Raw genomic sequence first — 18,502 nt, 5'->3', positions numbered from 1 at the left:
ACAACAGAAATCTTGATACAGAGAGGAAGGGCGAACTACAGATGATTCATTATCCAAGGTTGATGCTCCACTTGACCGAGAGATAATCTCTCTTCGGGCCTGAGGCGAAGGAGCTGGTTGGAGGATATGTCAGCTTGACGTTGACGACATGTTCGACATACGTACAGATTGGATGAACTCTCTGGCTTCTGTTGATAGGAATGAAGGAAATACCAGGTCACATCGGCATATCCTTTGGTGCACCACTGTTTACACAGTACGAATGCATCAGCAATCGAGCCTTCTCGCTTGGATTGGATATCCGTACAGAGAACCACTCACATCGTGGCCCGCTCGTTGTATCTGCCCCGAAAGGTTCTGCACCGCATGTCAATTCGTATGCGAGGACTCCCAGTGCCTGGCGAAGTATCGTATATCAGCAGCTGAACATTTGAGAGCCGACGACTAAGCTCACCCAGATATCCACGGCTTTCCCGTATGGCTGTCCCAAGACCATTTCCGGCGATACGTATGACAACGTCCCTGCCAAAGTACGTTGACTGTGACACGACATGAAAGTCAATTGGTTGTTCTTCCAGAAGAGATGACAGTGATCACTCACCTGTTCTCTTCAGGTGAATATACCGACCAACCGAAATCGCCGATCTTTATTTCCCCGTTCATCCCTTCCAAAGCGGGCGTACATTAGCGTTCATATGATTGAGACAGACTTTTACAATGGCTCACCAAGCAACAAATTCTCAGGTTTGATGTCTCGATGAATGATCTGATTGGAATGGAGATATGCTAATCCGGAGGCGACTTGGCGTATATACTGCAAACCATGTCAGCAACATCGATAAGGATGTTAGAATAGCATCAGAGGACCCACCTGACTGCTTCTCCTCTCCGAGAATCTACCTTTCTTAGCGAGTTGCTTGAACAGCTCTCCTCTACCTGATGTGTAACCAAAATCAGCCGAATCATACTGGATAGGGGGGACCAACCGACCTGCTAACTCAAGCATGAGGAATATCCTTGTGGAATCATGAAACCATCCATACAGTCGAATGATGTTCGGGTGTCTGAAGATGGCTTAGACTATCAGATGATATTCTGGGAGTCGAGTGCGAAGATCACTCACCTGAGCTGCTGCATTACTTCAATCTCCCTTCGCACCTGTGTCTGAACCTCTTTGGTGATGACCTCATCTTTGCTCAGACACTTGAGAACCAAGATGAACGGGTCTGTCGTCGACTTGACCCGAGCCAAATAGACTTTACCAAAGTGGCCTTGACATGTATCATCAGTGAGAGCCACTCGATAATAGTATCATCCCGAACAGCTCACCTTTGCCAAGAGGCCTGCCGATATCGAAATTCGTTAGACTCCAATGTTTGGATGGTCCGGCGCTGGGTGTGTGAGTCAGCAGTCGTACACTCGGATAAACCCGAGTAGCTTCCACTTCTTGATGTTGCGTACCACTCACCGTTCAAATTCGTCGTTCAGCTGTCTATGCTGAGCTATCCTTTCGGGAGTAGCGGGTACATGTGAGATCTGCTCAAAACCTCCGTCATACGATCCTATACTACCGGTCTCCGACCCTTTATCTCGGTGATCGGGGCCCTGCATGCTTGCATTGTTAGGTAGTCTATGCTTGCCGGTGTTGATGATGAGAGTGCCAAAGCATGAGATACAACGAGTAAGATTGTGCTAAACACACGACTGCAGCAACATCAGCAACAACAGGCTACTACTTATACTCGTATAAACTGTAGCAACAGCACACTTACGTAATCAAACGGACCGACGGAGTCCGGTGCAGCAGATCTGATCTACTCAGTGGTAGTAGTAATCTTAATGAATGAATGATGTTGAGTGAACGATGAGACGGAGTTGTTGTCAACATACCATATACATCATCCATCTCTCTTCATTCATTCCAATTCACTTTTCATCACGACATACATACACACCATACCATGTCAGCTTTCCAATCCTACCCGAATCAATCAGGGAAACACTTGCCAAGTGTACCCAGTGAAAGATCAGTTGCCTCAGAGGACGATGGAGATGACGATAGGGAGGCTGCTCCATCGAAAGCTAATGGGACGGCCGCTCCAAGTAATCGTGAGTTGCATCATGTCCTCATGCTGATCTGGTGATACCTCCCATCAAATGGCTACGTCCTCCGTTCAATGAGCTGATACAATGTGCTGATGCTGTTGACGATCACAGGTGCATGTGTAAGTGTAACTTCAGGTTCGATGAAGACCTCCTTCCGCTCACCTCCTGTATAGGATTACTGTCACCGGATGAAGATGAAATGTATCGGCAAAGAGAACCCACCTTGTAATCGATGTAGACAGAGCAAGCATCCATGTACCTTTGACGGACCGAGAAAGTCAAAATCATCCAAGGTGGAAGAGTGAGTGCGAGATGAGGATGTACAACTCGCTGACCTCGCTCAGCCGATTGCGTCTGGTGGAAGCTCAGATCGGGGCAATGCAAGGTAATCTTGTGGAGCTGTTGCAGCTGCAGAGGGGTGCTGCAGCGTCTGCGGGGAACGGTGAGTCAAATGATGTCAAGATCTCTCGCTAATCGTGCTCAGCTCGCCCAGTCCCGATCAATGAGCCAGACTCCATGCCTCCTCTCCAGCGTCACACCTCGCAAACCGCTCAAGGACCTCTCGGTCCTCCACCTTGGGGTGCACCACCACACCACCCGCATCGCCCATCACCAGGTCCGTCCGACGAGGATGAACCTATTGACCCTCTCAAATCGGCATATGCAGCTGCACCATGGGCAAACATGCTTCATCTGGCCGAGGCTGCCAGATTGAAAGCGGATTCTCATATTGGCGGGGATGATGACCAGGGATTCCGACCAAAAGTGATTTCACCTCGGTATGATATACTGGATGACCCACAGAGAGCAAGAAAACGACAGAGGACCATGAGTATGATTGGGGACGATCCTTCTTCCATCCATATCAGTCTGAATGAGAGAGGACCAAATGGCTCACCAGATCCGGTCGATCTGGGGTGGTGTACACTGGAAAAGGGGAAGCAATTGTTCGATACGTGAGTTGACGCACAACTCTGAAGGGTGCTAACGGTCCAGATTCTTCGAACGATGTGGATGCTACATGCCTTGCTTCGATCCAGAGTATGACACTTGGGACAGGTGAGTTGCTCCCTGGTACTCAACAAGTAACACAGCTGATCAATTCCACCAAGCCTTCGGAGGCGATCACCTTTCGCCATAACCACAATCATCGCGGTAGTCACGAAGTGCGAGGATGCAGCTGGTGAGTGTCGTCGGTGTCGAACCATATAGCTAAATGTCATTTGTAGGTCCACCTAGCGAGCTTCAGCTGAAGAGTCGAGAGCATGCAGAGAAAATGGGTGAGTTGTTGCGTTCAACATCTCAGCGGCATCTCGCTGACTAAATCGCAGCTATGAACTCCCTCTTCACCCCAGTCTCAAGGATCGAAATCGTACAGGCTATGAGTGAGTCTCAAATTGTATCGCAATTGTTGCTGACCTTGCCAGTCCTGCTCGCTTCCTGGGGAGAAACGTTTTGGAGACCAGGAGGTGAGTCATGAAGCTACGGAATACAGCTGACATTCGTTCATAGGCCACGCTATCCGGATGGCTATGGATATGGGTCTGCATAAATCTCTGGCATACCTGGTGGAAGCTGGTATGGGTGCTGGGAAAACACCCGAGCAGATCGAAGGCGATAGACTGGTTGTTGCTGGAGCGAGGGTCTGGCTCACGGTAGGTGTTCAAGTCCAATTTCTGAGAATGTTACGCTGAAATCACCGTCCAGCTCTTCAAGATGGAATATGAGTGAGTGGACATGCATCTAGTATAGCGTTCACGTCCTAACTCGACTGTTCAGGATGTCCTTCGCGTACGGTCGACCTGGTCTCTTCTGCTCAGAGATCACCATCAAGGATGCCCGTGATTTCCTTCGGCACCCGCTTTCACTGCCAACCGATGCTAGATTGGTCTCATCGTGTGAATCGCTGATGCTAAGAAGTGAGTTTAAGCCTGCGCGTTTCCTAGCTGATGTTCGTTCAGTGCCTTTGCATCAACCCCTGGCTCTTGCACCAAGCAATGCGGCGCAACCCTACCCGAATATGGATGGAAAGCTTAGGGAGGCGAATCGAGCTATCACAGATTGGTATAATTATTGGGATGGCTATTATGGTGAGTCAATGCATCTGTGGTCATGTGCTGATGAAATGGCAGCGCGGAACGGGGTTCCCAAAGAACACTTTTTGCGAGAGACATGTGAGTAGTCCAAATCCTTATATCTCGGCCTGTGCTGACAAGCTCGCAGTGATAACCGGTGGTGCTGGGTCTTTGTGAGTTATTGCGTTGTCTTCGATAGGATTCTCTGCTGACTTGAGTAGCCTCTCCTCCAACTCGTACGTTCTGCACGAGATACGGAGCCGCAGAGACGTGGCATTCTTGTCGGATGAAAGACGACAATGGCTGCAAGAGGCTGGGCGAAAGGCGCAGCAGCTGGTGACCATCTGTCTGAGGGGCCAGCAGGTGAGTAAATCGCATGTCATTTGGTTCATCCAGCTAATAATCGAAAATAAGTACGCCAACTCGATTCAGTATGGTAAGTTGCGGTGTCAGGGCAATCACAACAAACAGCTAACACGTTATTCACGTACTAGCCAATCTGCTTACCCGTAAGTCTGCTTTTTCAACGAAAGTCGACCTCGCTAACAGTTCATCAGATTACAACATCATCTACGCCGCTCGGTTCCTCATCCGTATGGCTACGCTAGTTCCCGAATCATGCAATTTGAGGCAAATTGGGAAGGATGTAGAACAGGTCGCGATAATGTTGACAAAGGGTGAGTAGAAGCGGTCATGAAGTCCCGCTGACCTTCCAGTGCCCGGCTTCCTCTTCGCCCATATCCTCTCGGACGTGGTGAAGAAGGCTCGACGGGATCAAGTGCTACCTCCCGCTTCTCGTGCACCTTCTCGAGTTCCATCTCCTACCAGAAATCACGTCAATCTCCCCATGTCCGACCAAAACTCCTGGTCATCCGGTCTCACCCCAAGCACAACATTCGTGCCGTCTCTTTCAGGTGGTCCAGATATCTCCATCAACCCGGCACCCGATCAAGGGTTATCTTCTCACATGGACTTCTTGTACGCGGAGCAGCTGTTTGCGAACACAGGCACGGCAAACACCCCTAGCCAATTCTTGGTGAGTTTGGTGCTACCTAGTGCTTAGCTAATCTATCAGTCAATCGATCCGCAGCCGAACCCGACCAATGGTCTTGCTAACCAAGATCAAGGATTCAGTCTGGACGCTTGGTTCCCTTTTCCTCCTTTAGGTGAGTGTCCTGTGTTGACCGACCGCAGCTTTGTCTTGATCGGACTTTGCACATAGACAACGATCTGAACCCTCTGCTGGGTACTGGTGGAGATTCTTCCAGTCAGCCACCTGTAAATTCGCATGAAGGGCGGCAGACGTGGTGGTAAGGATGCTTCTGATATACACCGACTAAATTATGGATGCATGCATTTAGGCGTACTATTGGTGACAATTGGATAAGAGCCTGTCTATATGAAGAGATAGTATGCTTTCTGTCCATGCCTACGGGACTTCTGAAACCTCTCCGACGATATCTTCCTCCTCGTCGTCGCCTTGACCATTCGCGGGCTTGATCATCGCCCTGTGCATATCGATCTCCCTGATTCCCAGCCCTGCCAAGAGATACACAACACTCAGGATGACAGCGCATAAGAAGACGGCGTGTAATGCTTTTTGATACGAGTTGATAGCGATGGATTTGAGGGGTTCCACAAGGTATTTGATAGACGCGGAGGATTCTCGAATGGAGGCGATGGTCTGGGATATTAGCGATATTTACAACCATGAGACTCACCTCTTCGGCCCCAGGTCCGGTGATTCTTTTACTCAATTCCTTCTGCAAGATGGCCTGGGCTAGAGCACCAGACAAGGCGACTCCCAGAACTTGACCGATTGTACGGAAGACATACGACACTGTATCGAGAGTCAGCGGAACCCAGTGACATCACGAGCGCACTCACAGCTGGTAGCGATTGCGACATGTTCATGTCCGACATCCGCGATCAAAGCAACAATAGTCAAAGTGGTGACGGCACCCATGGCGAAACTTGTGAATGACAGATTGGTCCATAGCATCCATCTAGCAGGTCAGCGTGATTCATTTCGACTTTAACTTACTCGGATGATTCCCGATTCCAAGTGAAAATCAGTATTGCGCCGACAAGGCCCATAAGGCCAGACCAGAAGTTCAACCAGTAGTATTTCTTGGTATGACGAACGACGAACCCGCAGCCCAAAGATCCGACCATACCAGCGATGGAGTTGGGTATCAGGTGAGCGCCAGCTTGGGACGATGACATGCCTCGGACAACGGTGAAGAAGAGCGGGATGGTGTAGATCTACAAGTCAGCAATGTCCGCTTAATTCGGGACTTACCAAAGCGAATTGCGCCATTGAGATTGAAAAGTTGTTGATTGCGACGCTGACCGCTGTCCTCCTATTGAGCAACTCGAATGGCATGACGGGTTCGGCAGCCCATTTGAGCTCTACCAGCAAGAAGAGAGCGAGGAGAACCGCACTTGTAGCGAAGAGTGATAAGATCAAAGGGGACGACCAATCATACGCATCCAGAGATGTCGAGTTTGTTTTCAGTGACACAGCGATGAGCGCGGCACCGACCCATCCAGCGAGCAGGAAACATCCTAAAAAGTCTATACGCCGGAACAATTGCATGGGGGTTTGTTTGGTCACCGGGGTGGATACACCAGAAGTGGGATCGGAAGGTATCGTGTAGCGAACGTTCGTGTATACGAGCAGACTTCCCAGCAGAAGTACGGGGATCTGACAATTAGCCTTGGTTTGAACAAACGTGAAGCTCACCTGAATGCCAAAAGCCCAACGCCAATGGAGATAGTCATTGATGATACCACCCAGAGGAGCACCAAGGCTTGCGAAGGTCAGCAAAATCACAGCCTTGCGATTCACTCACCCCATCCCGCCGCCCTATCGAAGGCCATCATCAGCTCATATCAACAGTAAGAACAGATTTCCACTCACGAATGCCAGATTTCCAAAACCTTGATAGATCCCTCGGTGCGTGCTGAGACAAATGCAAGCTCAGAACTGGCAGCATGATTGTCACATCAAATACTCACATTGGTACAATGTCACTCATGATCGTGCTTCCGACTGAAACGATGTCAGATTCGGCATGTTGCTAATCACCCACTCACCTGTACTCAGACCGCCTCCACCCATCCCCGCCAAAGCTCTTGCAGCGATCAGAAACTCCATGGAGGGGGCGATAGCGCAGAGGAAGTTTCCGGTGGCTAATCGGTCAGCATAAGTTTCATGAGCACAGTAACTCACTGAAGATGGCCAAAGCGAGGAGCATGGAAGCTTGACGTCCAATGATGTTACATAGTCGCCCATAAATCGGCGTTAAGCAGCATACCGAAAGCATACTGGATGTCAGCCCGGCTCAGACCATGCCAACTCACTAAGAAGTCCCGAGCCAAGAAGCCATGTTCGTTGCATTGAAGGAGGAAGAGATTGGCCCGAGAAGGGTAGCGACTGAGGCCGTGGTCAGTGGAAATAAAGGAATCGGCGTTGGTACCCATACTCACCAACAGTCCCATCGAACGCATTCAGGAAGCCACAGACCCACATGGAAGCACACTGCGGGTCAGCTCTGAGTCATGTCAATAGCACTCACCAAAAGCCAGAACCTATTGACGCTGAGGCCGACTTTGTTGTACGACAATCTATTCTCATCCTCATGCGCATCTGCCTTGGGAGCAGAGCTGTAGTCGGGTTCGGCGGCGGTGTCGGTGTTGAGTAGAGGTCTCCTTTCGTCTGTGGTCATTTTGGGTTTTGCTATATTCCAAAGCGATTCGAGCGAGGAGAAGTGAGGAGGAAGATATATCGCTACTTTCGAATGAGATCCGAATGAATGCTTATCTCTGGATCATATTGATATTAATGCTGAGGTGGGCATCTCCACCCAACGTGATTAATTTCTCATCGGTCAATTCCGAAAATAAACAACCAATTAATTACATAATCCGTAAATTCCCTCTCAAGCTACTGCTAAATCCCCCCAATTCCGAATCCATGGAAAATCACGTCGACGTTGATTTTACGAATGGAGATCATGTCATCCACCCATCCATCCAATCTAATCGGCTTTCATTACGAGTCATTTGTATCATGATCCTATCCTCTACGAATTTGCCGCTCAGAAGATGATGCGATGATCATGTTCGTAAAGCCATTAGGAATAACATTGAGCGGTCGTGAGAAGTCTTTGTGGATCGTTTTGTATATATTCTGAGTCGATCGAGCCTATGTGACAACCAAACGATTCCCAGACATTTTTATTACTATCACATCATCGAGCCGCTAGAGCCAACATGGCCTTTGATATTCCAATAAACTCATCGTCCTACCCGCAGGATCAAATCGACCGCGAAGCAGCTGGAACCTCAAATGAGACCTTGTTCGATCGAGTAGTTTTTTCTCGGAGAAAAACTGGCGCTGCAGCCCGCTTGAAACACTGTGTGGCCAACCTTTCGCCTGCGTTCTTCTGTGAGTCCATGTGGTGCCAGAGCCGTGCTGATGATTGTCAGCACTGAATATGGGTACTGGTATCGTGTCGATTTTGCTATACACATTCCCATACCCAGCAAGATGGCTAAGAGCGATTGGCATAATCGTCTTCATCTTCAACATCTTCCTCTTTCTCCTGCTCGGCGTTGGCAACGTGATCCGATACATACGATTCAACGGACTCTTCTGTGCAACTCTCAAGCATCCTGCCGCCGCTCTTCCTTGGGGAACGTTTCCAATGGGCTTTGTTACGATAGTCGTAAGTTCTCATTGTGTCGAGAATAGTGCTGACATTTTGTCAGAACATGACGGCTCTTGTGTGTGTTGACAAATGGGGTGAGCGTTGGGGCACAGCAGTAGTAGCATTGTGGTGTGTCGACGCTACTTTTGCCGTCTTGATTAACATCGGAGTCCTATTCATGATGTAAGTACAATTGAGGAGAATTAGACTAAACTCCTTCAGGGTCACTCGACAGATACACACGATCGAATCGTTATCAGCAAGCTGGCTTCTCCCGATCGTATCTTCAGTCGTCGCTGGAGCATCCGGAGGCGTAGTAGCCCGAGCCGTTTCCCCGTTCAACCCTACTGTAGCGCGATCGATCCTCATAGCTTCGTATATCATATTGGGCACGGGTCTACCTTTGGCCCTATTTATCACCACCATCTACCTCTACCGACTCATTGTTCATGGGATACCCGCCCCGCGAGCTTTGCCAAGTCTTTTCCTTCTAGTTGGGCCATGTGGTCAGGGCAGTTTCGGCTTCGTGACGTTGGGCAGTGTAACTCGAGCGCTTGCCTACGATTCCGGCGTGGGCGTTCTGATGCCAGACAAAGGAAGAGGTACATTGCAGATAGCCGAAGCCGTGTATGCAGGAGGTTCTGTCACCGGTTTGATTTTATGGGGCTTGGCTTTGTATTGGTATCTCCTTGCGACGGTGCTCATGGTCGATCATATATGGAACAACGATCGATCTTATCTGCGCCATCAATCATTCAACATCTCCTTCACAGCGTTGACATTTCCGATTGGAGTGTGGGCGGTAAGTTGTTTCGCGATACTTGCAGAAGTAACTTCGCTAATGATATGCAGTCTGCTACCAATGCCATTGCGGTCGAGCTCAACTCTGAAGCATTTCGAATCATCGGCGCTGTTGTATCCATTCAGGTGATGATCAATTGGCTCTATGTCATGGTATTGGCGGTCTACAAGATGATCGATGGATCCATATTCGAAGGACCGGAGATGAAGAAGTTCAGAGATTTTCAGGAGTCGAAAGCTAGAGCTGAAGGTGAAGCGTAATCATTTTGTGTCCAGTGGTGTCTACATGTAATTTATAATTTGCTTCAATCGATAATTCCCTACATATATAGCTGCTAGAAGTCTGGCTGAGCCTTATCCGCCCACGATCCCCTTGGTTCCCATTCTCTCGCTTCGTGGAGTAACCTCTCCCCTTCCTCCTTCTCGATCTCTCCCTCGCTTTCCGGCTTGCCCCACCCTCCACCACCGGGAGTATGCAGTATCAACCGATCTCCTGTACCAAACTGCATGGTACCTTTACCCCCGACGTTGATCGTCCTGACTTTCCCGTCTTTCTCCTTGGGCTGTTTCACCCAGAGATTTAAGCCGGTAGCACCGGGACCACCTCCTGCAAGGCCGTAAGGCGCTCGAGACCGTCGCTCTGACAAAATCGACACGGATAAAGGTTGGAGGAACTGTAGTGAACGGATACATCCTTCCCCGCCGTGGAACTTGCCAACACCTCCGGAAGATGGTCTGAACCCGAACTCGTGCAGTATAACCGCTGTGAAGAGGATTAGCACAATCCGCCAGAGGATGGGCGGGTGAGACTCACGATAACGACGCTCGAGGATTTCCGGATCAGTGATACGCTGTTTGACAGGTCAGCCCGAAATCACGAATAATGAGCGGATTACCTCACCGTGTTTGTCATATGGCAGTGTACCCCGGAAGTTCCGTGCCACCCATCTCCTGCTCCGCTACCACCTGCTATGGTCTGGGGTGTTTGTGAGCATTGGGCTATGGCGGTATGGACTCACCTCGTAGTATCCCCAACCATCTACGACTTCTCCGGTCTCCTGATTCTTACCGCCCGCACCGAATGACAAGCTGGAAAGGGTGATAGATCAGCTTTGGGGAGAGATGAGGTATTTGCTCACTTGTTGCAGCACCCCTGACTCGCAGCACAGGCTCTGAATGCGAGCAACACCGTATCCGTGATTCGCTGCGATGTCATCACGTTGCCACCGCATACCGCACTCTCAGGTGATGGTGATAGCAGACATCCCTCGGGTATTCGGATTTCAATGGGTACCAAACACCCCGCGTTGAGTGGAATATCTTCACCTATCATAGATCGCATACTATCATGGTGATAAGCTTCACGTTTGCACGCTCACATACTCACCAGTAGATGACCGCCGCATGCACCACACATATTGGGGCGTTGAGATTTCCTCTGAGCTCTGGACCAGTCCCCTCAAAGTCGAAGACTGCCGAGCCGGACTCAGTATCAATGGTTATCTTCAAGGAGATAGGTGATCCGTCGTCCAGATAGTCGACCGCCTAAAGAAAGGATTAGCAGCATAGCGAGCTGAGTATGGCCAACTCACATGCAACACGTTGGTTCCAGCATTCTCCGCTGCCTTTCGCAACATGTTCCGTACGGATTGTTCGGCATTGCTAGAAGAGGAGAAGTTAAGGGGATTGTCTAGGTCTTTTCAAGAGTACGGCTCACTTCTTAATATGGTTCATGTAGCTGTGCACCGTCTGTAGATCATACTCCCCGACCAAAGCCTTTAACAGGTTGGTACCCTTGTTGTTCGCAGCAATCTGAGCCTTGACATCACTCTCCACGTCTCTGAAAGATCTGGAACCGGAACATCCGGGATACTGAGCTGGATCTTCCACCATGACCTTGTGTAATGCGTCGTGATCGTAGTAGCCGTTTGAAACGATTTTGAGGGAGTGTATGTTAGCTCCTTCTTCGTACAGCTGAGTGGAGGTTGGAGGCATGGATCCGGGAAGGATCCCACCGATGTCGCTGTGGTCTGTCATTTCGAGTTGAGATCAATAAACGTTGATCGGAAGAGGGTATGACCAGACTCACGACCCCGAGACGCGGTGAAGAAGATAATCTTGGTAGGATCATGCTGATCGAAACAAGGCGTGATGACAGTCAAATCGGGTAGGTGACTGGACGGCGAATTAGTTCTCGAATCGCATGAGCTGCACTCACCTTCCACCAGCCATAGGAGAGTTTGTCAGAAGTACATCCCCATCTTTCAAGTCTTTCCCGTGTAATTTCAATTGATATTTGACCGACCAGCTCATTGACCCAAGATGAACGGGGACAAAGGGTGCGTTGGCGACCAGGTCACCCGTAGGAGAGAAGACGGCGCAGGAGAAGTCGAGTCTCTCTTTGATGTTGGTACTGATGGCTGTCTGCTTGAGTGACCGGCCCATGGCTTCGGCGATGCACATGAACCGGTTTGAGCTGGTGCGAGGTCAGCGAGCAGCTCGACGTCTCCCGTAAAAGACAAAGCACCTACAACAAAGACAGCGTGATAGGATCATAATCAGCCTTGACCTGCGCTTGGGATTGCGACTCGTTGACCATGATGATTTGGCGGTGTTGACAGTGGGGAAGATAGCCGAGGTGACAGGGGTCGAGCGGTCAAACTCAGCTGGGATGATAGGATAGACGAGGTCGTAGCTGCTCTCGCTTTGTCTCGTCGAGTGGTGAAGTATAGCGGGATTGATCAAGGAGTGATTTACCATTGACCATATGCAAGATACGGGAAAGTGATAAGAATGGTGATAAAACATGAGTGGAATCAAAGATAACGACATCCCTCCATCCTTGGTCCTCCACCGCACTCAGCCGAGATGCCTACTCTTATCATCATCATCATTCCCATCTCTTCTTGATTCAGCATTCATACCCCATAAGTTGGCAAGATACCTAGCGTACTAGACCAAGTGATCTGCTCGTTCGACTCGTATACTCACGCTTCACATCGAAATCCCGCCCCGTAGGGATAACCCTTATCTCGTGTTGTTCAGCTTCGTCTCAATTTGTCTCCAATATGTCATCAATCCCCGACCGCTCTATCCGGATATCCATCGATCGAGTGAGTAAGCTCTACCAAAGAAATCGCTCGCTGCTTATCTTCCGTTCATAGGGAGGAACGTTTACCGATGTTCACGTATCTACTCTCCCCCTCTCCAACCCAGATTCCGCTCGACAAGACGAATCCAAACGAGAAGAGTTTGTTTTGAAGCTGCTCTCCCAAGATCCAGGGAATTACCGCGATGCGCCTACTGAGGGTGTACGAAGAGCGTTGGAGAAGGTGCTAGGGCAGAAATTTGAAAGAGGAAAGCCACTGCCAGTCAACAAGCTTGGTGAGTTTTGGTAGCCGCAGACCGAGCTGACTTGTATCAGAGTATGTCAGACTCTCCACGACGGTCGCTACGAACGCACTTCTGGAGAGGAAAGGCCAAAAGCATGCTTTGATCATCACCAAGGGTTTCAAAGATCTGCTTGAGATCGGCAATCAAGCCAGACCTAGGATCTTTGACCTGAACATCAAGCGAGCAAAGCCTCTGTACTCGAAAGCAGTGGAAGTGGATGAGAGGGTTACGTTGGGTAAGCTGTTGACGGAACTGGTACTTTCGTGATACTCATCCAAGACCATTTTGCAGTCGGCTTCTCCTCTGATCCGAAAGCCGAACAAAACGCTCTGGTGTTCAATGACGATGGCTCGGTGAAGAAAGCATATTCTGGTGTGGGCGCAGAAGAGCAGGACAGCATAATACCTGGTAGAATAGTCAAGGGACTAAGTGGAGAAGCGGTCAAAGTGATTCGCGAGCCAGGTGAGTTTTTATGGAGGAAGTGTTGAGCTGAGTTCGATTCAGACTTGGACACGGTTAAAAAGGACCTGCAGTCGTTATACGACGAGGACTATCGCTCGATAGCTGTCTGTCTAGCGCACTCGTGGGTGTCTTGTTTTATCAGCTCACCTCAGACTAACTCAAACATTCCAGGTATACCTTTCCCGATCACGAGATCGCGATTGGTAAAGTCGCATCGGAAGTGGGATTCCCTCACATCTCATTATCGTCTCAGCTCCTGCCTATGATTAAGATGACCAATCGTGGGCAATCTACCACCTGCGACGCTTACCTCACACCGGTCCTACAAGATTATCTGAAAGGCTTTTATTCTGGATTTGAGGGAGGAGAGGATGGTGATTTACATGTGGAGTTTATGGGATCGGACGGGGGATTGGTGGATCTAAATGTGAGTGGACCTCTTTCCCGAGCTCGCTGACATGTGCGCAGAACTTTTCAGGACTCAAGTCGATCCTGTCAGGACCAGCCGGTGGAGTTGTCGGCTGCGCTCTAACGAGTTGGGACGAAGAAGAGAGATCTCCTGTGATCGGGTGGGTGGTCAAGAATTTCCGCCATACGTTCTGGCTGACCACCTATTAGTCTTGACGTGGGAGGCACATCCACCGATGTATCCCGGTATGCCGGGAGGTATGAATCGGTCTGGGAAACGACAACTGCGGGGATATCTATGTTTACTCCGCAATTAGACATCAACACGGTGGGTGTTTGTCCACCGTCTTCGTGTCCTCTAGACTCACAAGATCTATCCTAGGTCGCCGCTGGTGGAGGTAGCTGCTTGACGTACAAAAATGGGCTCTTCCGTGCTGGGCCAGAATCTGCAGGAGCTCATCCCGGTCCGGCTTGCTACAGGTGAGCCTTTGCCTTCAGCATCGCAGATGCAATTCAGGCAACTCATCTTCTTGGATCTGTAGGAAGGGCGGGCCACTTGCTTTGACAGACGGGAACCTGTTTTTGGGTCGGCTCGTGCCGAAATAGTAAGTTTTGGCTTGCCTGATTTCTGGATTGACACGCTTACACCCGGTTACCCAGCTTCCCAAAATGCTTCGGACCCAATGAAGATCAAGATCTGGATCCGGAAGCATCCCGGACGAAATTTGAGGAGCTTGCGAAGGAGATTCGTTCAGAGACCGGAACGGAGAAATCAATTGATGAAATTGTGAGTGTTACCTGAGGATGGCACCACTGACGAAGGCTGGTCAGGTCTACGGATTTGTGAAGGTGGCCAACGAGACTATGGCCAGGCCTATTCGGACACTGACCGAAGCGAGAGGGTTTAAGACGGATGAGCATGTCCTCGCGTCTTTCGGGGGAGCTGGAGGTCAGCATGCTTGCGAGATTGCCGAGGTGAGCGGGCACAACAATTGTGTGGTAACGTGTGAGCTAACGCATTGAGCAGCTGCTGGGCATAGAGCGGGTTTTGATTCACAATTACTCCTCAATTCTTTCAGCTTATGGTTTAGCTCTCGCTGATCGGTGAGTAAGTAATCACGGTGTCATCCGCTGACAACGTTGCCAGAGTGTACGAGCAGCAAGAACCCGCATCTGACACATACAATGGTTCCACCAAAATATCTCTGTCGTCCAGGCTTGACGAGCTAGCAACGAAGGTTACCAAAGTGCTGAAGGAGTCCGGCTTTGAGGACAGTAAGATACAGGTCGAGCGGCTACTGAACATGCGATTTGACGGATCTGACACGTCTTTGATGGTATTGGAAACGGCGTCAGACAAAGGCGACTTCGAGGAGGAGTTTAAGAGGGCATACAAAGAGGAATTCGGGTTCTTGCTGAACAAGAATATAATCGTGGACGATATCAAGGTGAGTGGGAGGAATAAGGGATCAATGCTGAAATGAATGACCCCAGGTCCGAGGCATTGGAAAAACGTTTGACTCGCTCGGCCCATCCGCGTTTGCGGAGTATAAATCGTTGAAGCTGAGCAGCATAGACGAAAGCAAGGCCGACTTTCACCAGGAAGCGTACGTATGGTATGGCCAAGAGGGTAAAAGACAGGATGTGCCAGTCTTCGAGCTGGGCTCACTCCGCACAGGTGACCAGGTGAAAGGTCCTGCGTTAATCATCGATGAGACGCAGACGATATTTGTGAACATGTGGGTTCTCAGATCACATTCCGTACCAGCGTGTACCGAGCTGACCGATTTCTTTCAGAGAATGGACCGCTGCAGCCACTAGCGACCATCTGTTGATCCAGCGAGGGAAAAGAAGTTATACAGAACTAGAATAGATATACATATCCTCCTGAGCATGCAACCCCTGCCAACCCCTGCCTAAGATTTGCTCCGGACCGAGTTGATGCGGGGAGTCGGCCCAATTTACCGAACGATCCCGATGGGTATTCGGGACAAACACGCGCCGTGATAGCCTACAGCATGCTTGCATAGATATATCATCTTCAACAGGACTATAATTCACTGTTGACCTCTTTCTTATCATAGCAGAAAGGTCGATAGTTGATATAGCCATCATGGAATCCAGGACATACCTCAGAAACGCTCTTCAAGCCAAACAACCTGGTCTCGGGTTTTGGTGCACGTGAGTGGAACCGATCGTGGACAACGCTGATAATGATAGTCTTCCCGGAGCTTGCACCATTTCGACCGTTCTTGCTACTGGTGGTTTCAACTGGGTATTGATCGACGCTGAGCATGGTGCTATTACGGACAAGGATTACTTTGATGTGAGTCAACAATGTCATTGTACAGAGCTGATCAAGTTTAGCTCTCCCTCGCCGCGACTGCCGCCGGCGCAAGTCCCATCATCAGAATCCCATGGAACGAGGAATGGATGATCAAGCGGGCACTCGACTCGGGAGCGCATGGTGTCATGACTCCGATGTGTCACAACGCCGAAGATGCTAAGAAGATTGTGTCGTTTTCCAAATACCCTCCCACCGGTTCTCGGGGCTACGGTCCCATGTTCTGTCCTCCTATGTTCGGATGTAAAGGTTCGGAGTACGATGCGCAAGCGGACGACAAGCTGTTGGTTATCGTTCAGATTGAGTCTAGACAGGGTATTGAGAATGTAGAGGAGATCGCGAAGGTACCAGGACTGGACGTATTGTTCATTGGTGAGCTTGAAGCCTTTCGAACGGAGCTGATCGTTAAGGCCCATTCGACCTTTCCAAACAAATGAACGTACAATTCGGCGGTGAGGAACACGAAGCGGCTATCGCGAAGACTCTCAAAGCTGCTCACGATGCTGGCAAGGTTGCTGCTATTTTCTGTGAGTGTGACCCGGCAGCTGATGCAACGAGCGGTACTGACAATACACAATTTTAGGTTCTAACGGTCAAATCGCCAAGCAACGTCTGGATCAAGGTTTCGACATGGTTTCAATCGCTGTAGACAATGCCTGTCTCGCTGCGGAGATGGAGAGGCAGATGGGTTTCGCTACGGGCACTACCAAGACTGGTGATAGATCGTACTCCTAATTGAATTTTGTATCTTGATTGTAGTACAATGTGAAGTTCCGTGCCAAGAAACCTCACCTGATGCTTTCCCGGTGATCCTTTGTGTACCACTCTCTCTCTTGAGCTTTGTTCTTCCTACACTCACTGCGTACTACATCTGCTTCACATTCATACGTCCATCATCATGTTCATATTCTATTTTGATTCATCGATATCATACACCCTATGCTACTCAAGATGACCTCATCGTCCAAACCCATCGTGGTCGCGCTCAACACCCTCCACTCTCAGGCCCTCGCGCTCGCTTCGGATCACTTCGATCTGATACTTCCTTCGTCAGAAAGGTTCAATGACTGGCGACAGATCGCCCAAGGTGCATTGACGATATCGGCAAATGTCACCAAGGAGGACGTAGACGTCGTCAACAAACATGGCATGCTCAAGTACATTGCCAAGCAAGGAACAGGGGTGGACATGCTGGACCTCAAAGCGTTGAAGGATGCTGGTATTGTGGTTATGAATACTCCTGGGATCAATGTGAGTTCCTCGGATGGAGGTCAGAGCTGACTTATGCAGGCTCAAGCTGTTGCTGAATTAGCACTCGGATTGATCATAGAGTAAGTGTGGATGATCCACAGAAGGGATCTCGCTGATCTTCCGCCGAGTAGTGTAGCAAGAAAAATCAGCACAACCCATGCTCGATTTTACGCCGGAGAAACCATCAACAAAGCTGATGGATGGGGAGGTCAAACATTATCTGGGAAGACCATTGGGGTGATTGGTGAGCATGTTGTGCTTGAAGGATAGCGCTGACTTGTCTAGGCGGTGGAGACACCGGATTCGCCCTTGCCAGGATGTTCCAGGCTGCTTTCCAAGGTCACATCATCCTTCACGACCCTTTCTTGTCTCCTCACGATCTGCAACGCTGGGAAAGAGGCATTCCCCCTACCCACCTCACCCTCATTTCATCCCTCAACGATCTTCTCACTCAGTCAGACGTCGTATCACTCCATTGTCCGCTCACAAAAGACACAAAGGGGATGATCTCTGCTCCTCAATTCGAGATTATGAAACGTTCAGCGGTCTTGGTGAACGTAGCTAGGAGTGGGATAGTTGATGAGAACGACTTGGAAGTCGCGCTCAATGAGGGGAAGATCGCAGGTGCCGGAGTGGATGTGACGGTGGTAGAACCCCCGACGAAAGAAAGGTATGCAGGGTTGTGCAAAGCGGGGTGCATCATCACGTATGTTCTGTCCTAAAATCTGGCAAATCGATCAAGCTGACTATGTGTCCAGGCCTCACTACGGTGCCGCCCCCGCTGACGTCCAAGAGGCTACCTGTCTGGCTATGGTAGAACATATGATTGATGCGATGGAAAGCGGGAGGATCAAAAATCGGGTTGGTTAGCTCGGACGACCGACCCAGGTCTCGCCAACACGACCGTAGAGACATGTGTGGGCCGAAAGGACAGCGCTGAATCATGG

At 49.9% G+C, this 18,502-nt stretch overlaps 8 protein-coding genes across 8 annotated transcripts; 5 read left to right on the top strand and 3 right to left on the bottom strand.

Annotated features, from left to right (window-relative positions):
* Positions 1-35: 35 nt before the first annotated feature.
* I302_104460 (uncharacterized protein) lies at positions 36-1,611 on the bottom strand (the record flags this gene model as incomplete). Its single annotated transcript, XM_019189816.1, has 11 exons — positions 36-113; positions 166-245; positions 322-397; positions 455-539; positions 602-665; positions 727-814; positions 872-936; positions 991-1,064; positions 1,124-1,271; positions 1,330-1,391; positions 1,469-1,611. The coding sequence occupies 11 exons, from the start codon at positions 1,609-1,611 to the stop codon at positions 36-38; spliced, it is 963 nt and encodes a 320-aa protein (XP_019049378.1).
* A 350-nt stretch (positions 1,612-1,961) lies between these two features.
* Positions 1,962-5,495, top strand: I302_104459 (uncharacterized protein; the record flags this gene model as incomplete). Its single annotated transcript, XM_065869884.1, has 21 exons — positions 1,962-2,109; positions 2,218-2,225; positions 2,280-2,407; positions 2,451-2,548; positions 2,600-3,053; positions 3,103-3,165; positions 3,219-3,289; positions 3,336-3,386; positions 3,438-3,491; positions 3,534-3,575; positions 3,619-3,761; positions 3,814-3,833; positions 3,886-4,025; positions 4,068-4,196; positions 4,239-4,280; positions 4,330-4,354; positions 4,403-4,617; positions 4,676-4,858; positions 4,961-5,217; positions 5,272-5,347; positions 5,404-5,495. The coding sequence occupies 21 exons, from the start codon at positions 1,962-1,964 to the stop codon at positions 5,493-5,495; spliced, it is 2,439 nt and encodes an 812-aa protein (XP_065725956.1).
* Positions 5,496-5,610: 115 nt separating this feature from the next.
* Positions 5,611-7,912, bottom strand: I302_104458 (uncharacterized protein; the record flags this gene model as incomplete). The annotated part of the gene is made up of 12 exons (XM_065869883.1): positions 5,611-5,676; positions 5,903-6,021; positions 6,069-6,154; positions 6,226-6,446; positions 6,535-6,994; positions 7,037-7,050; positions 7,105-7,147; positions 7,203-7,236; positions 7,281-7,411; positions 7,548-7,620; positions 7,674-7,725; positions 7,796-7,912. 12 exons carry the CDS (start codon positions 7,910-7,912, stop codon positions 5,611-5,613), a joined length of 1,416 nt encoding a protein of 471 aa, XP_065725955.1.
* A 547-nt stretch (positions 7,913-8,459) lies between these two features.
* I302_104457 (uncharacterized protein) lies at positions 8,460-9,958 on the top strand (the record flags this gene model as incomplete). The annotated part of the gene is made up of 5 exons (XM_065869882.1): positions 8,460-8,634; positions 8,676-8,914; positions 8,958-9,065; positions 9,132-9,698; positions 9,749-9,958. 5 exons carry the CDS (start codon positions 8,460-8,462, stop codon positions 9,956-9,958), a joined length of 1,299 nt encoding a protein of 432 aa, XP_065725954.1.
* Positions 9,959-10,032: 74 nt separating this feature from the next.
* On the bottom strand, positions 10,033-12,296 carry I302_104456 (uncharacterized protein; the record flags this gene model as incomplete). The annotated part of the gene is made up of 11 exons (XM_019189812.1): positions 10,033-10,460; positions 10,512-10,548; positions 10,599-10,673; positions 10,717-10,786; positions 10,837-11,040; positions 11,085-11,242; positions 11,290-11,359; positions 11,415-11,727; positions 11,787-11,872; positions 11,916-12,173; positions 12,229-12,296. 11 exons carry the CDS (start codon positions 12,294-12,296, stop codon positions 10,033-10,035), a joined length of 1,767 nt encoding a protein of 588 aa, XP_019049374.1.
* Positions 12,297-12,765: 469 nt separating this feature from the next.
* On the top strand, positions 12,766-15,833 carry I302_104455 (uncharacterized protein; the record flags this gene model as incomplete). The annotated part of the gene is made up of 16 exons (XM_065869881.1): positions 12,766-12,810; positions 12,862-13,085; positions 13,132-13,325; positions 13,382-13,552; positions 13,595-13,673; positions 13,724-13,967; positions 14,021-14,121; positions 14,171-14,288; positions 14,343-14,440; positions 14,503-14,565; positions 14,621-14,747; positions 14,792-14,935; positions 14,988-15,064; positions 15,108-15,408; positions 15,455-15,699; positions 15,758-15,833. The coding sequence occupies 16 exons, from the start codon at positions 12,766-12,768 to the stop codon at positions 15,831-15,833; spliced, it is 2,307 nt and encodes a 768-aa protein (XP_065725953.1).
* A 240-nt stretch (positions 15,834-16,073) lies between these two features.
* I302_104454 (uncharacterized protein) lies at positions 16,074-17,039 on the top strand (the record flags this gene model as incomplete). The annotated part of the gene is made up of 4 exons (XM_065869880.1): positions 16,074-16,141; positions 16,372-16,676; positions 16,772-16,831; positions 16,888-17,039. 4 exons carry the CDS (start codon positions 16,074-16,076, stop codon positions 17,037-17,039), a joined length of 585 nt encoding a protein of 194 aa, XP_065725952.1.
* A 216-nt stretch (positions 17,040-17,255) lies between these two features.
* On the top strand, positions 17,256-18,425 carry I302_104453 (uncharacterized protein; the record flags this gene model as incomplete). Its single annotated transcript, XM_065869879.1, has 5 exons — positions 17,256-17,559; positions 17,602-17,635; positions 17,687-17,799; positions 17,841-18,261; positions 18,314-18,425. The coding sequence occupies 5 exons, from the start codon at positions 17,256-17,258 to the stop codon at positions 18,423-18,425; spliced, it is 984 nt and encodes a 327-aa protein (XP_065725951.1).
* Between the last annotated feature and the right edge of the window lie 77 nt (positions 18,426-18,502).

This window comes from Kwoniella bestiolae, chromosome 2, assembly GCF_000512585.2.
Source record: "Kwoniella bestiolae CBS 10118 chromosome 2, complete sequence".
Classification (NCBI taxonomy): domain Eukaryota; kingdom Fungi; phylum Basidiomycota; class Tremellomycetes; order Tremellales; family Cryptococcaceae; genus Kwoniella; species Kwoniella bestiolae.
This window is presented reverse-complemented; position numbering and strand designations above follow the sequence as displayed.